Source organism: Neoarius graeffei, chromosome 23 (assembly GCF_027579695.1).
Source record: "Neoarius graeffei isolate fNeoGra1 chromosome 23, fNeoGra1.pri, whole genome shotgun sequence".
In the NCBI taxonomy this organism is placed as follows: Eukaryota; Metazoa; Chordata; class Actinopteri; order Siluriformes; family Ariidae; genus Neoarius; species Neoarius graeffei.
In genome coordinates this window covers 5,684,681-5,697,913 of record NC_083591.1, presented here as the reverse complement: position 1 = coordinate 5,697,913, position 13,233 = coordinate 5,684,681, and the positions used below count along the sequence as shown (strand labels likewise).

Below are 13,233 nucleotides of genomic sequence, written 5' to 3'. Positions count from 1 at the left end.
TGGGAAGGCTTTCTACTAGATTTTTGGTGCATGATTGTAGGGATTTGTGTTCATTCAGCCACAAAAGCGTGAGTGAGGTCAGGCACTGATGTTGAGCGAGGAGCCCTGGGGTGCAGTCAGTGGTCCAGTTCATCCCATTGGTGTTCAGTGGGGTTGAGGCTCTCTGACGCTCGAGTTCTTCTATACTTTGTGCACAGGTGCATTGTCATGCCAGAACAGGTTTGGGTCTCTTAGTTCCAGTGAAGGGAAACATAATATTACAGCGTACAAAGACATTCTGTACAATTGTGTGCTTCCAAGTTTGTGGCAACAGTTTGGGGAAGAACCACACGTGAGTGTGATGTTCAGGTTTCCACATACTTTTGGCCATGTAGTATATTAAGGAATCCTTTGCATGATGGCATTGCAGGTTTTTTTTTTTTTGCAAATTCCTCAAATGAAAAACAATTAAATACAAAAGGAACAGCTTAGTTTAGCTTGAAAACATTACAATTTATTATATTTTAAGTTTGTTTAGGGATTTCACAGGGTTTTTTTAACCATGATAAGAATGTGTAGCAAAAATGAGAGATCTATAGGTCAACTAGTCTGTAATCATGTGAAAACTTGTAGGTTTCAAGGAATTTTTCAATGAAATCGCGTAAGGCACATTTATTGGGAGGGCCTGAATGTCAAAGGGTGGGGCCCCGTACGGCTAGGGGGAGGGCCCAAGGCCCAGGGGCAATGGCTCCGCCCCTGTTAAGGTTAATAGATTTTCAAATTCAAATTTTATTGGTCACACATAGAACCATACAGTACATAGTACGATGTGCAGTGAAACGTTGTGTGTGTGTTTTAAAGAATGTCTGGTGACTTAAAAACAAAATGTACTTGCATACAAGAATAATAAAAAAAAAGAAAACTATAAAACAGAAAGAACGATTCTCATCTCATTATCTGTAGCCGCTTTATCCTGTTCTACAGGGTCACAGGCAAGCTGGAGCCTATCCCAGCTGACTACGGGCGAAAGGCGGGGTACACCCTGGACAAGTCGCCAGGTCATCACAGGGCTGACACATAGACAACCATTCACACCTACGGTCAATTTAGAGTCACCAGTTAACCTAACCTGCATGTCTTTGGACTGTGGAGGAAACCGGAACACCCGGAGGAAACCCACGCGGACACGGGGAGAACATGCAAACTTCGCACAGAAAGGCCCTCGCCGGCCACGGGGCTCAAACCCGGACCTTCTTGCTGTGAGGCGGCAGCGCTAACCACTACACCACCGTGCCACCCCAGAAAGAACGACTGATGGCAGAAAAAATATCGACAGGGATATGGTTTATGACGCATGCGCAGTACGCCCAGGAACATAGTTGCTATAACATCTTCGAAACGCTAGAGAGCGACATTTTTACATTTCATAGTTGACTGTGAGGAAATCCCCGTAAACACTGGCAAATTAAAAAAAAAAAAAAAAGGACTTGGCCATATTTTCGGTACTTTCTGAGCATTTTTTAAGCTAACGTTTTCACACTTAATACTTCAAAACCGTACACAATGAAATTCCGTGTAAAGTAATTATTTCATCGTATGTGGTTTGATATTTGGATGGAAGTGTCGAGAGGGTGAGAAATTAACCCTAACCAGCATTGCAAATATTTTACTGAATTGCCTCATAAATATCTTTTTTTTAATATAACTAAAAGGTGTTGTAAAAGTCCTTGGAGGCGGTGGCTGTTGTGTTGTGTTATGCTCGGCATGCTTTTATTTTTAATCAGATGGGAGGGGGTTCCTAGAAACTCCCACCTCCTCCTGCTGTGTGTGCCATGTATCTGCTGAATTTTAAACACTCGCCGCCACCATATTGGACGGAGAATACTGAAAACACGGATATTACAATAGCAGATTTGATGATAACTTGAGTTATTATATTGTTCCTGATCACCGGAATCCCCCTTTTTTATTTTTTTTTGGACCGTTCTATGTTTATGGCTTTTGTGGTAAACTCGTAGTTAATTCTAACTATTTAGTAGCGAAGCTCGAACTAGTTAGCTAACTAGCTAGTAATAAAGCAACATAGCGCGGATATATATAAAGATATACATCTGTATATAAAGCGTGCACGAACATTTTTTATGCGTATAATATCGGATATAAGCTTTTCAAATGACTCAATTTCAGCCGAATAATTCAGGGGTTTTGAGGGCTAGCTAAACTAGCGCGCGCGCGAGCGAGACTTGGCTCACTCCAAAACAACGCCGCTGTGCTAACTCAAGTTAGCAACAACAACACAAGGGAAAAAAAACAACAACCACCAACGCAGCTAGTTAATCAGTGCACGCCAGGGTTAGTTGACTAGAGAAATGGTTTATTAGAAAGGAAATCTCCTCAGGACTCGCTTCGCCAGTCCGCTTTTGCTTTCGGGATTAGCTTTTTTTCTTTTTTTTTCTTTTCTTTTTTTCTAGCTACGTCTACGCACTCGGAGTGGAGAAGATAACGTTATAACTAGCTTAGCTTAGCTTCGGAAACAGGAAGAACCTGTCGTTTCCATGGACAACACGTCCATCATAACGCAAGTTACGAATCCAAAGGAGGAGGAGATCTTATCGTCAAATCCTGAGAAAGGTAAGATTTACGATTGTGTGTGTGTGTGTACGCTATTCTAAGCTAGCAGTGTTAGCTGTTTAGCTCCGAGCTTCACTGACTGGATTTATTACTAAACTTTTTAGTGTTATTAGTTTGCATATTTAACAATATTAATATAAATGTTTGTTTAGTACACACATGACTTAAAGGAAACATTCTATAAGTCAAACTTTCTCCCTAGAAAAAGACCAAAGTATTTTCTGTATTAATGCATTTCATGAAAAAATAATTTTTTCACAGAAATTATTCTGATTATTTCGATACAATCTTTTTTCCCCCTAAAGAAATACAGTTTTTCTTCCTAACCTTCCATCCTATCAAGTACATCAAGTCCAAGTTGAAAGTTTGCTGAAGTTTTTATTTTTCAGATTAAACGGATTCAGTTCAGGGCTGGGCGATAGCACAGTAATATCGATATCGCGATATTATAACACAGTAGCTACACCTTTTCTGAAATTTTGTGAGAGATATTGTGGGGGTTTTTTTTAAGTGTTAAAACCAGTATTGGCACAGGACCACTTGAACATCAGCCCATATGGATAAGCATGTTTAGATTGGATTAGATTCAGAGTTGTCATTGTGCAGAGTACAGGTACAAAACCAGTGAAATGCAGTTAAAAATGTGATCATCTTTCTTTAAAAACTCAGCTATAAAATGATTTAAAAAAAAAAAAAAAACCCTAAACTTAGGCAAAACTGTAGTTTTCTCACATGCAAAAAAAGCTTTAACACAAGTAAAAGTATAAAATATAATAACTAATGCTGAAAAATAAAATCAGGTCTTTTTTTAATATATAAAAATTTAAAGTTTTTGAAACTAATTTCTTTTCCATTTGTTATAGAATTGGATCAGATGTTTTTTTTTCCCCTTAAACAAACAAACCCTCTTTTTTTTCTCTCTCTCTCTCTTTTCACCATAATGGATTTAAGTTCCAAAAAAGTAAAATTTTTGCACTTAATCTTTAAAACTGTAAAATGCCAAAAAAATTATCCTTTCTGTTCTGATTCTATTTAATTCTTAAATTAATTAAAATGTTATTTTTAAATATAAAAAATCTTTATTATTATTTTTTTAGATAATAAATGGAGTATCGAACGTTTGTAAAAACTGTGACCCGGCTTTATTGCTAGATCGTGAGCTGATCTGTAGCTATATCCTGATGCATGGTGTTGAAGTGCCTTTGTGAATCGTGACGATATTTTTGTCGTATTGCCGCACTTCTGTTAATAGCTTTAATAAAGGTGAGTTGCGACTTTCAACAGAATTTTTAAAAATGTAAAAATTTGCTCACGTAGTTATACCACTGATAAAGTAGACATAAATTGTTCATGTAATCTTTAGAACTCTGTAACACAGCTATTATTAATTATTAGTATTATTATTCTGGATAACGTTCGCTCCTGCTTGTTTATTTCTACAAGAAAAACAATTTTGGATAAATCAGATAATTGATTAAGTATATCTTCTTTGACTGTTTGGGGAAATCACTGAAATCACAGAGTTGCTTTTAACCTTGTTGAATAGCTATGTTGTATTAGTAGTTAACTTAGCTTTGTAAGTAAAGCTCATCAGGGTGTTGTGATTTTAAAAAAAAGTCACTGTATGAGAACCTCGTCTAAAAATATCTTGGTAAAAAGAAATGCAAAGCAATGGTGAAAATGAGGGGGAAGTATTTATTCTGACATCTGGGGGGAAGATCAAATCCTGTAATTGTTCCTCAGACTTAAATTTTTTTGAGAGACTTCTGTGAAATCTTTTACTGTCAGTATTTAGTGTGGTGGTGTTGAGGGCAGAGAGAGAGAGCGCATGTGAGCGAGCGAGCGGCTGTGAGGAAAAGTGACATGTTGGAGTCAGAAGTAGAACATTGGTTTAGTTCAGTTTTATATCTGTTGTATATGTTAAAGAATAAAACAGAGGTGCTGTGGTGAATCTCGGGTGAGTGGGTTGTGAGATTTTTGGGTGTAACAGAAAATTCAGAAATTCATTTTAATCATTTTTAAGAAAGTCACCTATGATATGACACTAACGACTCTCATGAACACTTGAGACACGTCAAATCTGAATCCTCGATTAGTGCTATTTTCTGTGATTTTTAAACCTCAGACAGCTTTGTATTTAAAAAAAAAAATCCCCCTCCCCCTTTTCGGTTGCTTGTTAACTGTGTAAGTGTAACCCTGCGTTTGAGGTTCTCTCAGTTCTGCTGTAATGACGGGTCTGCACCTTACATAAACACGGACGTGCATACACTCAGCTATTCGCGGTGAAAAGTAACAGGGCTGATGGCATTTTTGTCTCGTTACTCATCCAAGTCAGATCTGGGCGTTGGATCTCCCTGGTGAATCGAGCAACGAACGCTTCAAAGCTTTCACCTTTGACCTCTCGGACAGCTGCTTTTTCATTCAGGCAGAGAGCAGAGGTCAGGATCCTGCACGCTGAGATTTTCATAGTTGTGTGTAACATATCTGCGTTTACGCATTAGTAATTGGTGACATGATACAATATGTAATCACAGTCTACAATAGGTAAAATGTTATAGCTTACATTAAGTTGTTTCAGTGTTTCTGTCCCAGAGATAACATCTGTCTCATCAGGAAAGACGTAAAAAATTAAAGATAGGCTTGTAAGGTTTCATATTTGAGTTTTAAGCAGGTTTTTTTTTTGGTGAAGGAAGACAGAATAATCCAATAAGTGAAGCAAAGAACTCTCTTACTCTCCAAAGAACCTTTAAAGGAACCAGTTTTTTATAAGTTTATCACACGGTTTGAAGTAGAACTATTTAAATTGAGTCAATTCAAGAGTATGGTGTGTTGCATGAAAGACAAAATTGTGTGAAGAGTTAGTTTTTTGACAGTTTGACTGTTCACTAACTTGTCTTAATTCTGTCGACATTGCGAATTGTCGTCTCAGGAGTTATTTAGTCGACTCTAGAAATATTGGCACCTTTCAGGAGAGTACGGGTGAAAATTATCACATTAAAGAAATGACTGTTCACTAACTTGTCTTAATTCTGTCGACATTGCGAATTGTCGTCTCAGGAGTTATTTAGTCGACTCTAGAAATATTGGCACCTTTCAGGAGAGTACGGGTGAAAATTATCACATTAAAGAAATGACACAGAAGGATTGGAATTTTGCACTAATTTAGCGAACCCGCTTTCCTTGAACATATTACTTTTTATAAGAAGTTCTTGTGTTTCTCTCCAAAACATGTGGCGCTGTTATCCCTTAAAATGTTTTAGAATGCTGGCCATTAAATCCTCCTTGGGGAGAAACAAATATTAGAGGTATGTTTGGAATGGTGCATTGTGGTCTGATGAGACCAAATCGAACACTTTGCCCAGGAAGACAGTTGGATTGTTGTTATTACTACTTAAACCTGTCATACCCGCTGCTGTATGTATGTAATTTATTTATTTATTTATTTATAGTTGATTGAGAACTTTTGGTCTGAATTTGTAGTATGTAAGAATAAAAAAATTTTTTCACAGAAGAGTGTTCATGATCTACAAGTCTCTCTAACCTTGTTAGAGATTACAGGATTAGGCTTAGTGACGGTTTTCCTTCTCTGGTTTGGGGTGTCAATAATTTTGAACGCAATGTTTTGCAGGGAATTGACTACAGAAACAAGTTAGATATACAGCGTTATGTTTAAGTGTGCTAATAGCATTTGTGGTTTTAAGAAAGGTGCCAATAATTTTGCATTCAGCCGTATTTACGATGTAGAGAACAGAAGTATGATGATGTCAGGACATGGAGTTGATCAAATTTGAACAGACCTCCATCTGTTGCTCTCTGTGTGCGCCTGTGTGTTTTTAACAAACCCTTAAAGGTCATAGGCAAGGGTCGGAGGTGAAACGTAGAATATCAACTTTATTGTCTGGAAGAACAACCCAAAAAGTGAATTCGATCTTCCTAGTGTCTAATTTGCACCATAAAATTGAATAAAACAGTTAAAATATACTGTTTTGCACAATTTCTGAAGGGTTGTTTACATCTCACTTATGCGCACTTTCACCGCCAGGGGATCGTCGTCATGACGTCATTTAAGCCAAACAGACCGGGAGCAGTTCTGTGTTTACTTGCGAGCCGAGCACACGTGTACGGACTTTGGTCGTGAGAGGTTGTGTAAAATGTCTGAAAACGATTGCGATTTTGAAGTAGGAACTCTCCAAATTGAATATCGAGAGGTGAAACCATATATGTATGAACCTATGGCTGTTGCGAAGCAATCGGTGAATGTGGCTCACTGGTTTGACTGTGCGGCCTCGGAATCGGACAACGACTCGGCCGACTCTGATCGCGATGACCCCGGACCTCAACAAGACTCGCACCCAAATGATTTATCCTGGTAGTTATGATAAATTCTTATTTTTGTCTTAATACTAAATAAGAGCCCTTTTAAAGAATAATTAAACCACCCTCCCTAGTGGATATAAGTAGCGATTACTTGACAGTGCGCCGGTAGGCCACATTAGCCTGCCATCCGCGGCATTATATTGTTTATAGCCGACTCTAAGAGAGGAAATATCTCTGTCTCATTTCCACAATGATTGTACAGGATCCCTCAGGATTCTTGACTTGTCAATTGCAAGCAAAAGTAAAAATGTTTACCTCCAATCTTCTCCTTTTTGCTTGAGCGTTGCTGCTCCGTTTCTTCTTTGACTGCTTGATTTTGTTTCACACACACAATCCACTCTCTCCGTCTCTTATCCTCTTCCGGAAAAAAAACAACCCTCTGGCTTCACGTGCACAATCCACTCTCTCCGCCTCGTCTCCTCTTCCGGAAAAAGCCAACCCTCTCTCTCCGCCTCGTCTCCTTTTTCGGAAAAAGCCAACCCTCTCGCTCCGCTTCTTCTCCTCTCTCGGAAAAAGGTAAAAACTTCTTCCTGAACCGGTCCCGTTGTTACAGTTCACTGCACAACAATAAGGCATGATTTTTTTTTTATTTTTTTTTGAAATTCCCGAACGCACGTCTGCAATCAAGCCGGACGGCAACGAAAATACACGGAAGTGGACCCAACTCAAGTGGCTTGTTTGTCTTAAATGATATCACGCGCCAAGTGGTCATGAAAATAGCCGAACGGAAATTCGCCACGATCCGTGCTAATTTATTTGAATTATTACTTATAAACAATACTTCTTGGGACCAGAAGAAAATTACAGAGGGTCTTTTAACATATAAAGTTTCAAATGTGCATAAAATTAACACCGTTGCCTATGAGCTTTAAGGCTCTGCATTTGTTCTGTGAAAATTCAGTTGATGTTTCATTGATAAAATTATTTTACGTGTCACATCAGGAACATGCTAATATTCATGTACAGAATCTTTTAGCTGTATTGAGCATGCCCTTCTGTGATTTATTTGGGAAGAGTTGACATTTTTGTGCTCTCAAGCGAAAGTCTGTCCCTTTAGAAAGGCAGCATGAGCATCTGCGTAGCGTAACGGAAAAGTGTTCATCAGGAGATCATGAGTTCTAATCCTAACGATGCCATAGCTATCCTTGGCAGAGTGCAAAACCAAGCGTGCTCTGTGGGTGGGAAGGACAGACACTCTTTCTCCTGTCAGTCACCTCGACACTAGCCAATTGTCGGTGTCTGTGAGCTCATGTTTTGGACAAATCTGAACGAACATCACATGAGCGGTTTCTGAAAAAGAATTCGGACTCCTTTAGTAGTATTGGAATTTAATATAGAGATAAGTCAAAGCTGTAACATTGCTCATAGTAATGGAAAAATGTTTTGGGTTGAGATTTAAGTGTCTCCTACATAGTTTTATGGAAAAAATACACAAAGGGGGTTTATAATAAAAATAAATTACTTTTAAATATAAAAACGAATACAGTTGTACGGATTAACTTTTTGTTTTCATTTCAGTGTTATTTTCTGAATAATTTTTTTAGAGATCTTCACAAAAATATACATACTGTAAATTAATGTTTGTGGTAATTAACTATGTAATTAAGCATAAGATTTTATTGCATCATAGCTTTGCAGCCTTTGAACAGACTGCTGTAATTTTTTTTTTTTCTGAAAGTCATATGAGTTGTTTCCACCAAATGGGCAGGAGAGAAATCCAGGCTTTCTATTGGCTGTGTGATCATTTTGTCCCCTCCTTCATTCAGCGTGCTCTCTCTCTCTCTTGCTCGCGTGCGCACGCTGTCTCTCGTTTGCTGTTCGCACACCGGAGCCTTCTTTCTTCTGTCTGGAAAAGAAATGAAATACCAGCGTGCCCTTAAAATGGAGCAGGAGGCCCATAGACGACAGGGTGGAGTCAGGAAGAGAGGGTCTCTCATTTCATTTTCTCCTTCTTTTCACCCCCACCTCCCCTCTTCGCTCGCCCATCCCTATTTTTAAAAGGGCATTCTCTTGCCGGTGACCTCAGTGTCGGCGTTTGGAGCGCTCACTGTAGCTCTGGTATGCACGAGATTATTATTAGTGCAGGAGAGAGAGAGAGAGAGATGCGAGTGACTCGGGTGGCATCTCGCCACACTGGCGCGTGAATGCATTCTTGGGGGGGGGGGGGGGGGGGGTGCATGATAGTAGCGTGAACTTTCATATCACCAAGCGTTTTATAGCACACCTCTTCTCATGTGTCTTGATATGACTTCAGGATGGAGAGGAACCTTTAGTGCCACTTGTGTGTTGTTGAAAATAAAAAACGTTTACATTTACATGTGCTCTTGTTTCCTGTAGCGATTCTATCCTGTTTTAATTAAGCAGTGTCGTGTGAATTTTAAAATTTTTCACATAGTCACGTTTATCAGTTAAACCTTTTAAAGCTCTTATTAAAGTTTAGCCAAGTTTGGAAACTCTGAGATTTGTTCCAAATAAAGGCACCTGAACGTTTACTTTTCTATACTTGAGTGTAGTGTGACAAACCGAGCATCTCTCAACTGAGACCCCGTCCACACGTAGCCGGGTATCTGCTAAATCGAAGATATTTTTCTACGTTTTGGCCTGTCATCCACATGAAGACACATCAAAAACGAATATTTAAAAAAACTCAGGGCAAAGTGAAGATTTTTGAAAACTCCGTGTATGCCTTTTCGTGTAGACAGAGATAATCGGAGTTTTGCGTTTTAGAAGTCACAATCTGCGCCAAAAATGACAACAAATCTGCCCTGACTAGCTCGCCCCTGTCATGAGGGAAGTCGTTAGAACTCTCCGCGGGATACTGCTCCAAAAACAGGGTCAATATGTCCACATATTTGCTTTGACAATGTTCCCAATCAACATTTTCTTGCGTCTTTTGAAGTTTATACTCCAAAATTGTGTTTAGAAGCAATTCTGTCTCCGAGTCTGTCCAGACAAACGAGCTTGGCGCCATGTTTTATGTTTAGGCGGAAGTGACGCCAACAGAGGGCTATTCTGATGTGATTAGGGGGTAGGATTTGGGGAAATAATGCCATCTACAGGTTTGGAATGCTTATGAATGTGATTGAAAACGCAAATATTCGGTTATGTGTGGAAGGGATTTTTTTTCGAAGACGAGGCGGTGTGGATAAAACATTTTTATAAACGGGGGGGGAGGGGGAATGTTTGGTTTTAAAAATACCCGGCTACGTGTGTACATGGCCTGAAACTTATCTATATGTTGTGTAACGTCTGTTCAATGACATCGCTGTTGAATTCTCAATTCCGATTGGTCAGAAGATGTTAATTTTTTCTTTTCTTTTTTAAATTAGAAATGTTTATAGTAACATTTAACACAAGCGTGTCTGTAATGGATGTTCGATATAATCTAAAACTCATAATAATCAGATTAATTTGGTGAAGTTTTCTGGGAGGAGATATTTGTTTAACGCTTGTGGACAGAGTCTCCAGTGTCAGCGCTTCATAACAGTCTTTAGGACGGAGGAGTTTGCACTTTCTGGTTTCTTGATAAGTTGATTTTATTTTTTGCCTAACCTTGAGAGCAGGGGGAATGATGTTAATGTTTGCTATAATGTAAGTGATTTTATAGGACTGGTCTATATTTTGCAGATTAAATGTAACTATAAATGGAGAAAAAGTACATCATGTCCCTCTTCATGAATTAAAAAAAAACATGTTAAACTTTGTCAAGTTGCTGTGAGGAATGAAATGCTTCAGGTAGAGATGACGGTTTTCCGCGATCACGGTAAACGGACGGAAAACATGGAATCCAGCATTTGAAACGGGATGTCCAAAAAGTTTATTTACACAAATAAAATTAAATATTTTATATCAAATAAGCCATTACGGTGCCGGACTTCGCCTTTAACTTCCTTGGGGGATTTCCGAGGCTCACCCATAGCATGCATAAGTTGCATGTGCCTGTTGGCTGTTTGGTATTTGAGCTGGGTGTCCTAGCCAGTAGCTTCGCTGCTCTCATATAAAGATCGGTATTTACGTTGCTGTGCCGAAGTGAACAAAAATGGTGACCAGACCAGCGTCACGCGCACACGGGGGGGGGGATGGACAGAGATATACAGAGATATACAAGAAAGAGGAGAGACTGTGTAGAGTGAGTGTGTCTCTTTCTCTCTCCCTGTGTGTGTCTCCCTCTCTCTCTCTCTCTCTTTCAAGTATCTCTGTCTGTCTGTTTGCCCGTGTGTGCACGTCTCTGGCTCTCTCCCCATGTATCTGTCTCTCCCTTTGTGTCTGTCTGTCTGTTTTTTATTTTTTCTCCATGCATCTGTTTGTGTGTGTGTCTCTCTCTCTCTCTCTCTCTCTCTCTCTCTCTCTCTCTCTCTCTCATATATTATTCTTTTACTACTCACTTAAATTAGTTGCAGATACTCAGTTTATGATACTCTTCAGTCAACATGTGCCAGTACAATGTTATTTTACGAGTCATTTAGATTACTTGCAACTAATTCACTAGTAATTTTATTCTTTCTTTTGTGGAAAATTTAGGAAACTGTTAATCGTTTTTAAGTGACACTTAAATTTATTTAAATATATTTTTATTAATTTCCTGTAACATTACTCTAAACTTCTAAAGTTGAGTGACCTTGAGTGAAGTTCAATCTAAACAGTTGGTGTCATCTGTAAAGGTGGACAACAGGCAAGATGTCGTTTTATAATTGTTAAAGTTTTAAAACTAACAGACAGAAATTTTCAAATAATGAGAAGTTGACCAAAAAGACTCTGAAAAATTAATACAAAGATTTTTGTACATTTATTGAAGTAGAAAAGAAGTACTCTCTGTTGAATTTTTGAATGTGCCAATTTAAGAATTTTGATCATTTTTGTGAATTCAGCATTTATTAAACTTTACAAATACAAATCAAAACGTCATTTGCAAGTGTATTTCTTTATTTTATATCTACCACACATACACAGTGCTTTAAAGCAGTCCTAAGTCCTTAAAATTTGTGTGTCATACAGGAAAACCTGAAACCGGTGTTGAAATGGAATTTAGTAAAACTGAAATGGAAAGATCCTGAATTACGAAGCGGGAAATCATTGTCTCTAGCTTCAGGTCATGCTGTTAAAGGAAAAATAATCAACTTCATGGCAGTAACAGTAACTTTGCTTCATCACACCAACTCATCACTGATTATTTTCCAGTAACAGCACGAACCCGGGTGTTTTTCTTTTTCGTTCGTTTGTTTGTTTTTTTTTCTCCCTGTACCTGATATTTTTATTCCCATAAATTCGTCCCTGTAATGTATTTTGTGATGTTTATCTCCTGGTCCAGTTTCGCTGTCCAGCAGCAGCCTGAAGAAGAAAAGTCATCGCAGTTTATTCAGCTCCTTCTTTTGCTGCTTGCGGAGTTATGAAGTCGATCCTCCTGCCAACACAAACAACAACACCAGCAGCCCTCTGCCTCCACCTGTGGAGGAGAACGGAGCGCCACCGAAGGTGAGACAGAGGCGCGCGCACGTCACACACACCTCACTCGCACATTCACTCTCATGTATTAATTACATGCTTTGTGATTAATTCATCAAAATTGATCAATATTTTCTGTGAGAAGCATTTAAAAATATTTCATGAATTAGAATACATATACGTCCTCTATAACGCATCCTCTCTTGCTCCCTTTTCGGAGTCATAAATCTGCTGGATTTTGGATTCAGTTGTATTTCTCGATGGCGGCTTATAAACTGTGTCCGAGGACGCAATCTGTAAAGCCTCCATTAACCCTCTGTCCTGTACCGCAGAAACTGGCCTGCAGTCCATTCCGTTTTGCAATAGCCATTTAGCTATTGAGTTGATTTAAGCTTTTTTTTTCTCTTTAGTTTGTGTCTAAACATCTGTTCGAGTGTAGTTTATCTCAGCTGGTTGCTCAAAGTAGCATCAGGAGCTGAGCTAGGTCTGACCTCCGAGCTCACTGGTCAGTGCTTTGTCTTGTGGCAGCAATATTGCGGTTGTAAATACAGTACATGCATTTTTGCTGCTAGTCAGAAGATCCTACTTCACGCAGCATTGTCACTGCCTTCACGTGCTGTCGGAATTATGGGAAACGCGAGTTGCTGTCTTGGAAGTTGTGCATGAACGCCATCTCGAGTGGGAACTTCAGAATTGGGGTTTAACTTTCACCAGTACAGGCAGAGAAGAGGACATTTCGCTCCGACAGCAAAGCACTTGAACATGACATGCTGGTAATTCCGATTTCACAAGTGGGAAGGCAGC

The 13,233-nt window shown here is 39.0% G+C and overlaps 1 protein-coding gene across 2 annotated transcripts in view; it reads left to right on the top strand.

The window, feature by feature from the left end:
- Window positions 1-1,820: 1,820 nt before the first annotated feature.
- Window positions 1,821-13,233, top strand: part of ctdsplb (CTD (carboxy-terminal domain, RNA polymerase II, polypeptide A) small phosphatase-like b) — a 28,075-nt gene continuing 16,662 nt past the window's right edge. For both annotated transcript variants that reach the window (XM_060905649.1, XM_060905648.1), the window contains exons 1-2: window positions 1,821-2,610; window positions 12,296-12,459. In XM_060905649.1, coding sequence (XP_060761632.1) covers window positions 2,535-2,610; window positions 12,296-12,459 — 240 coding nt within the window. In that variant the 5' untranslated portion in view covers window positions 1,821-2,534. The remainder of the gene's footprint in view (window positions 2,611-12,295; window positions 12,460-13,233) is intronic.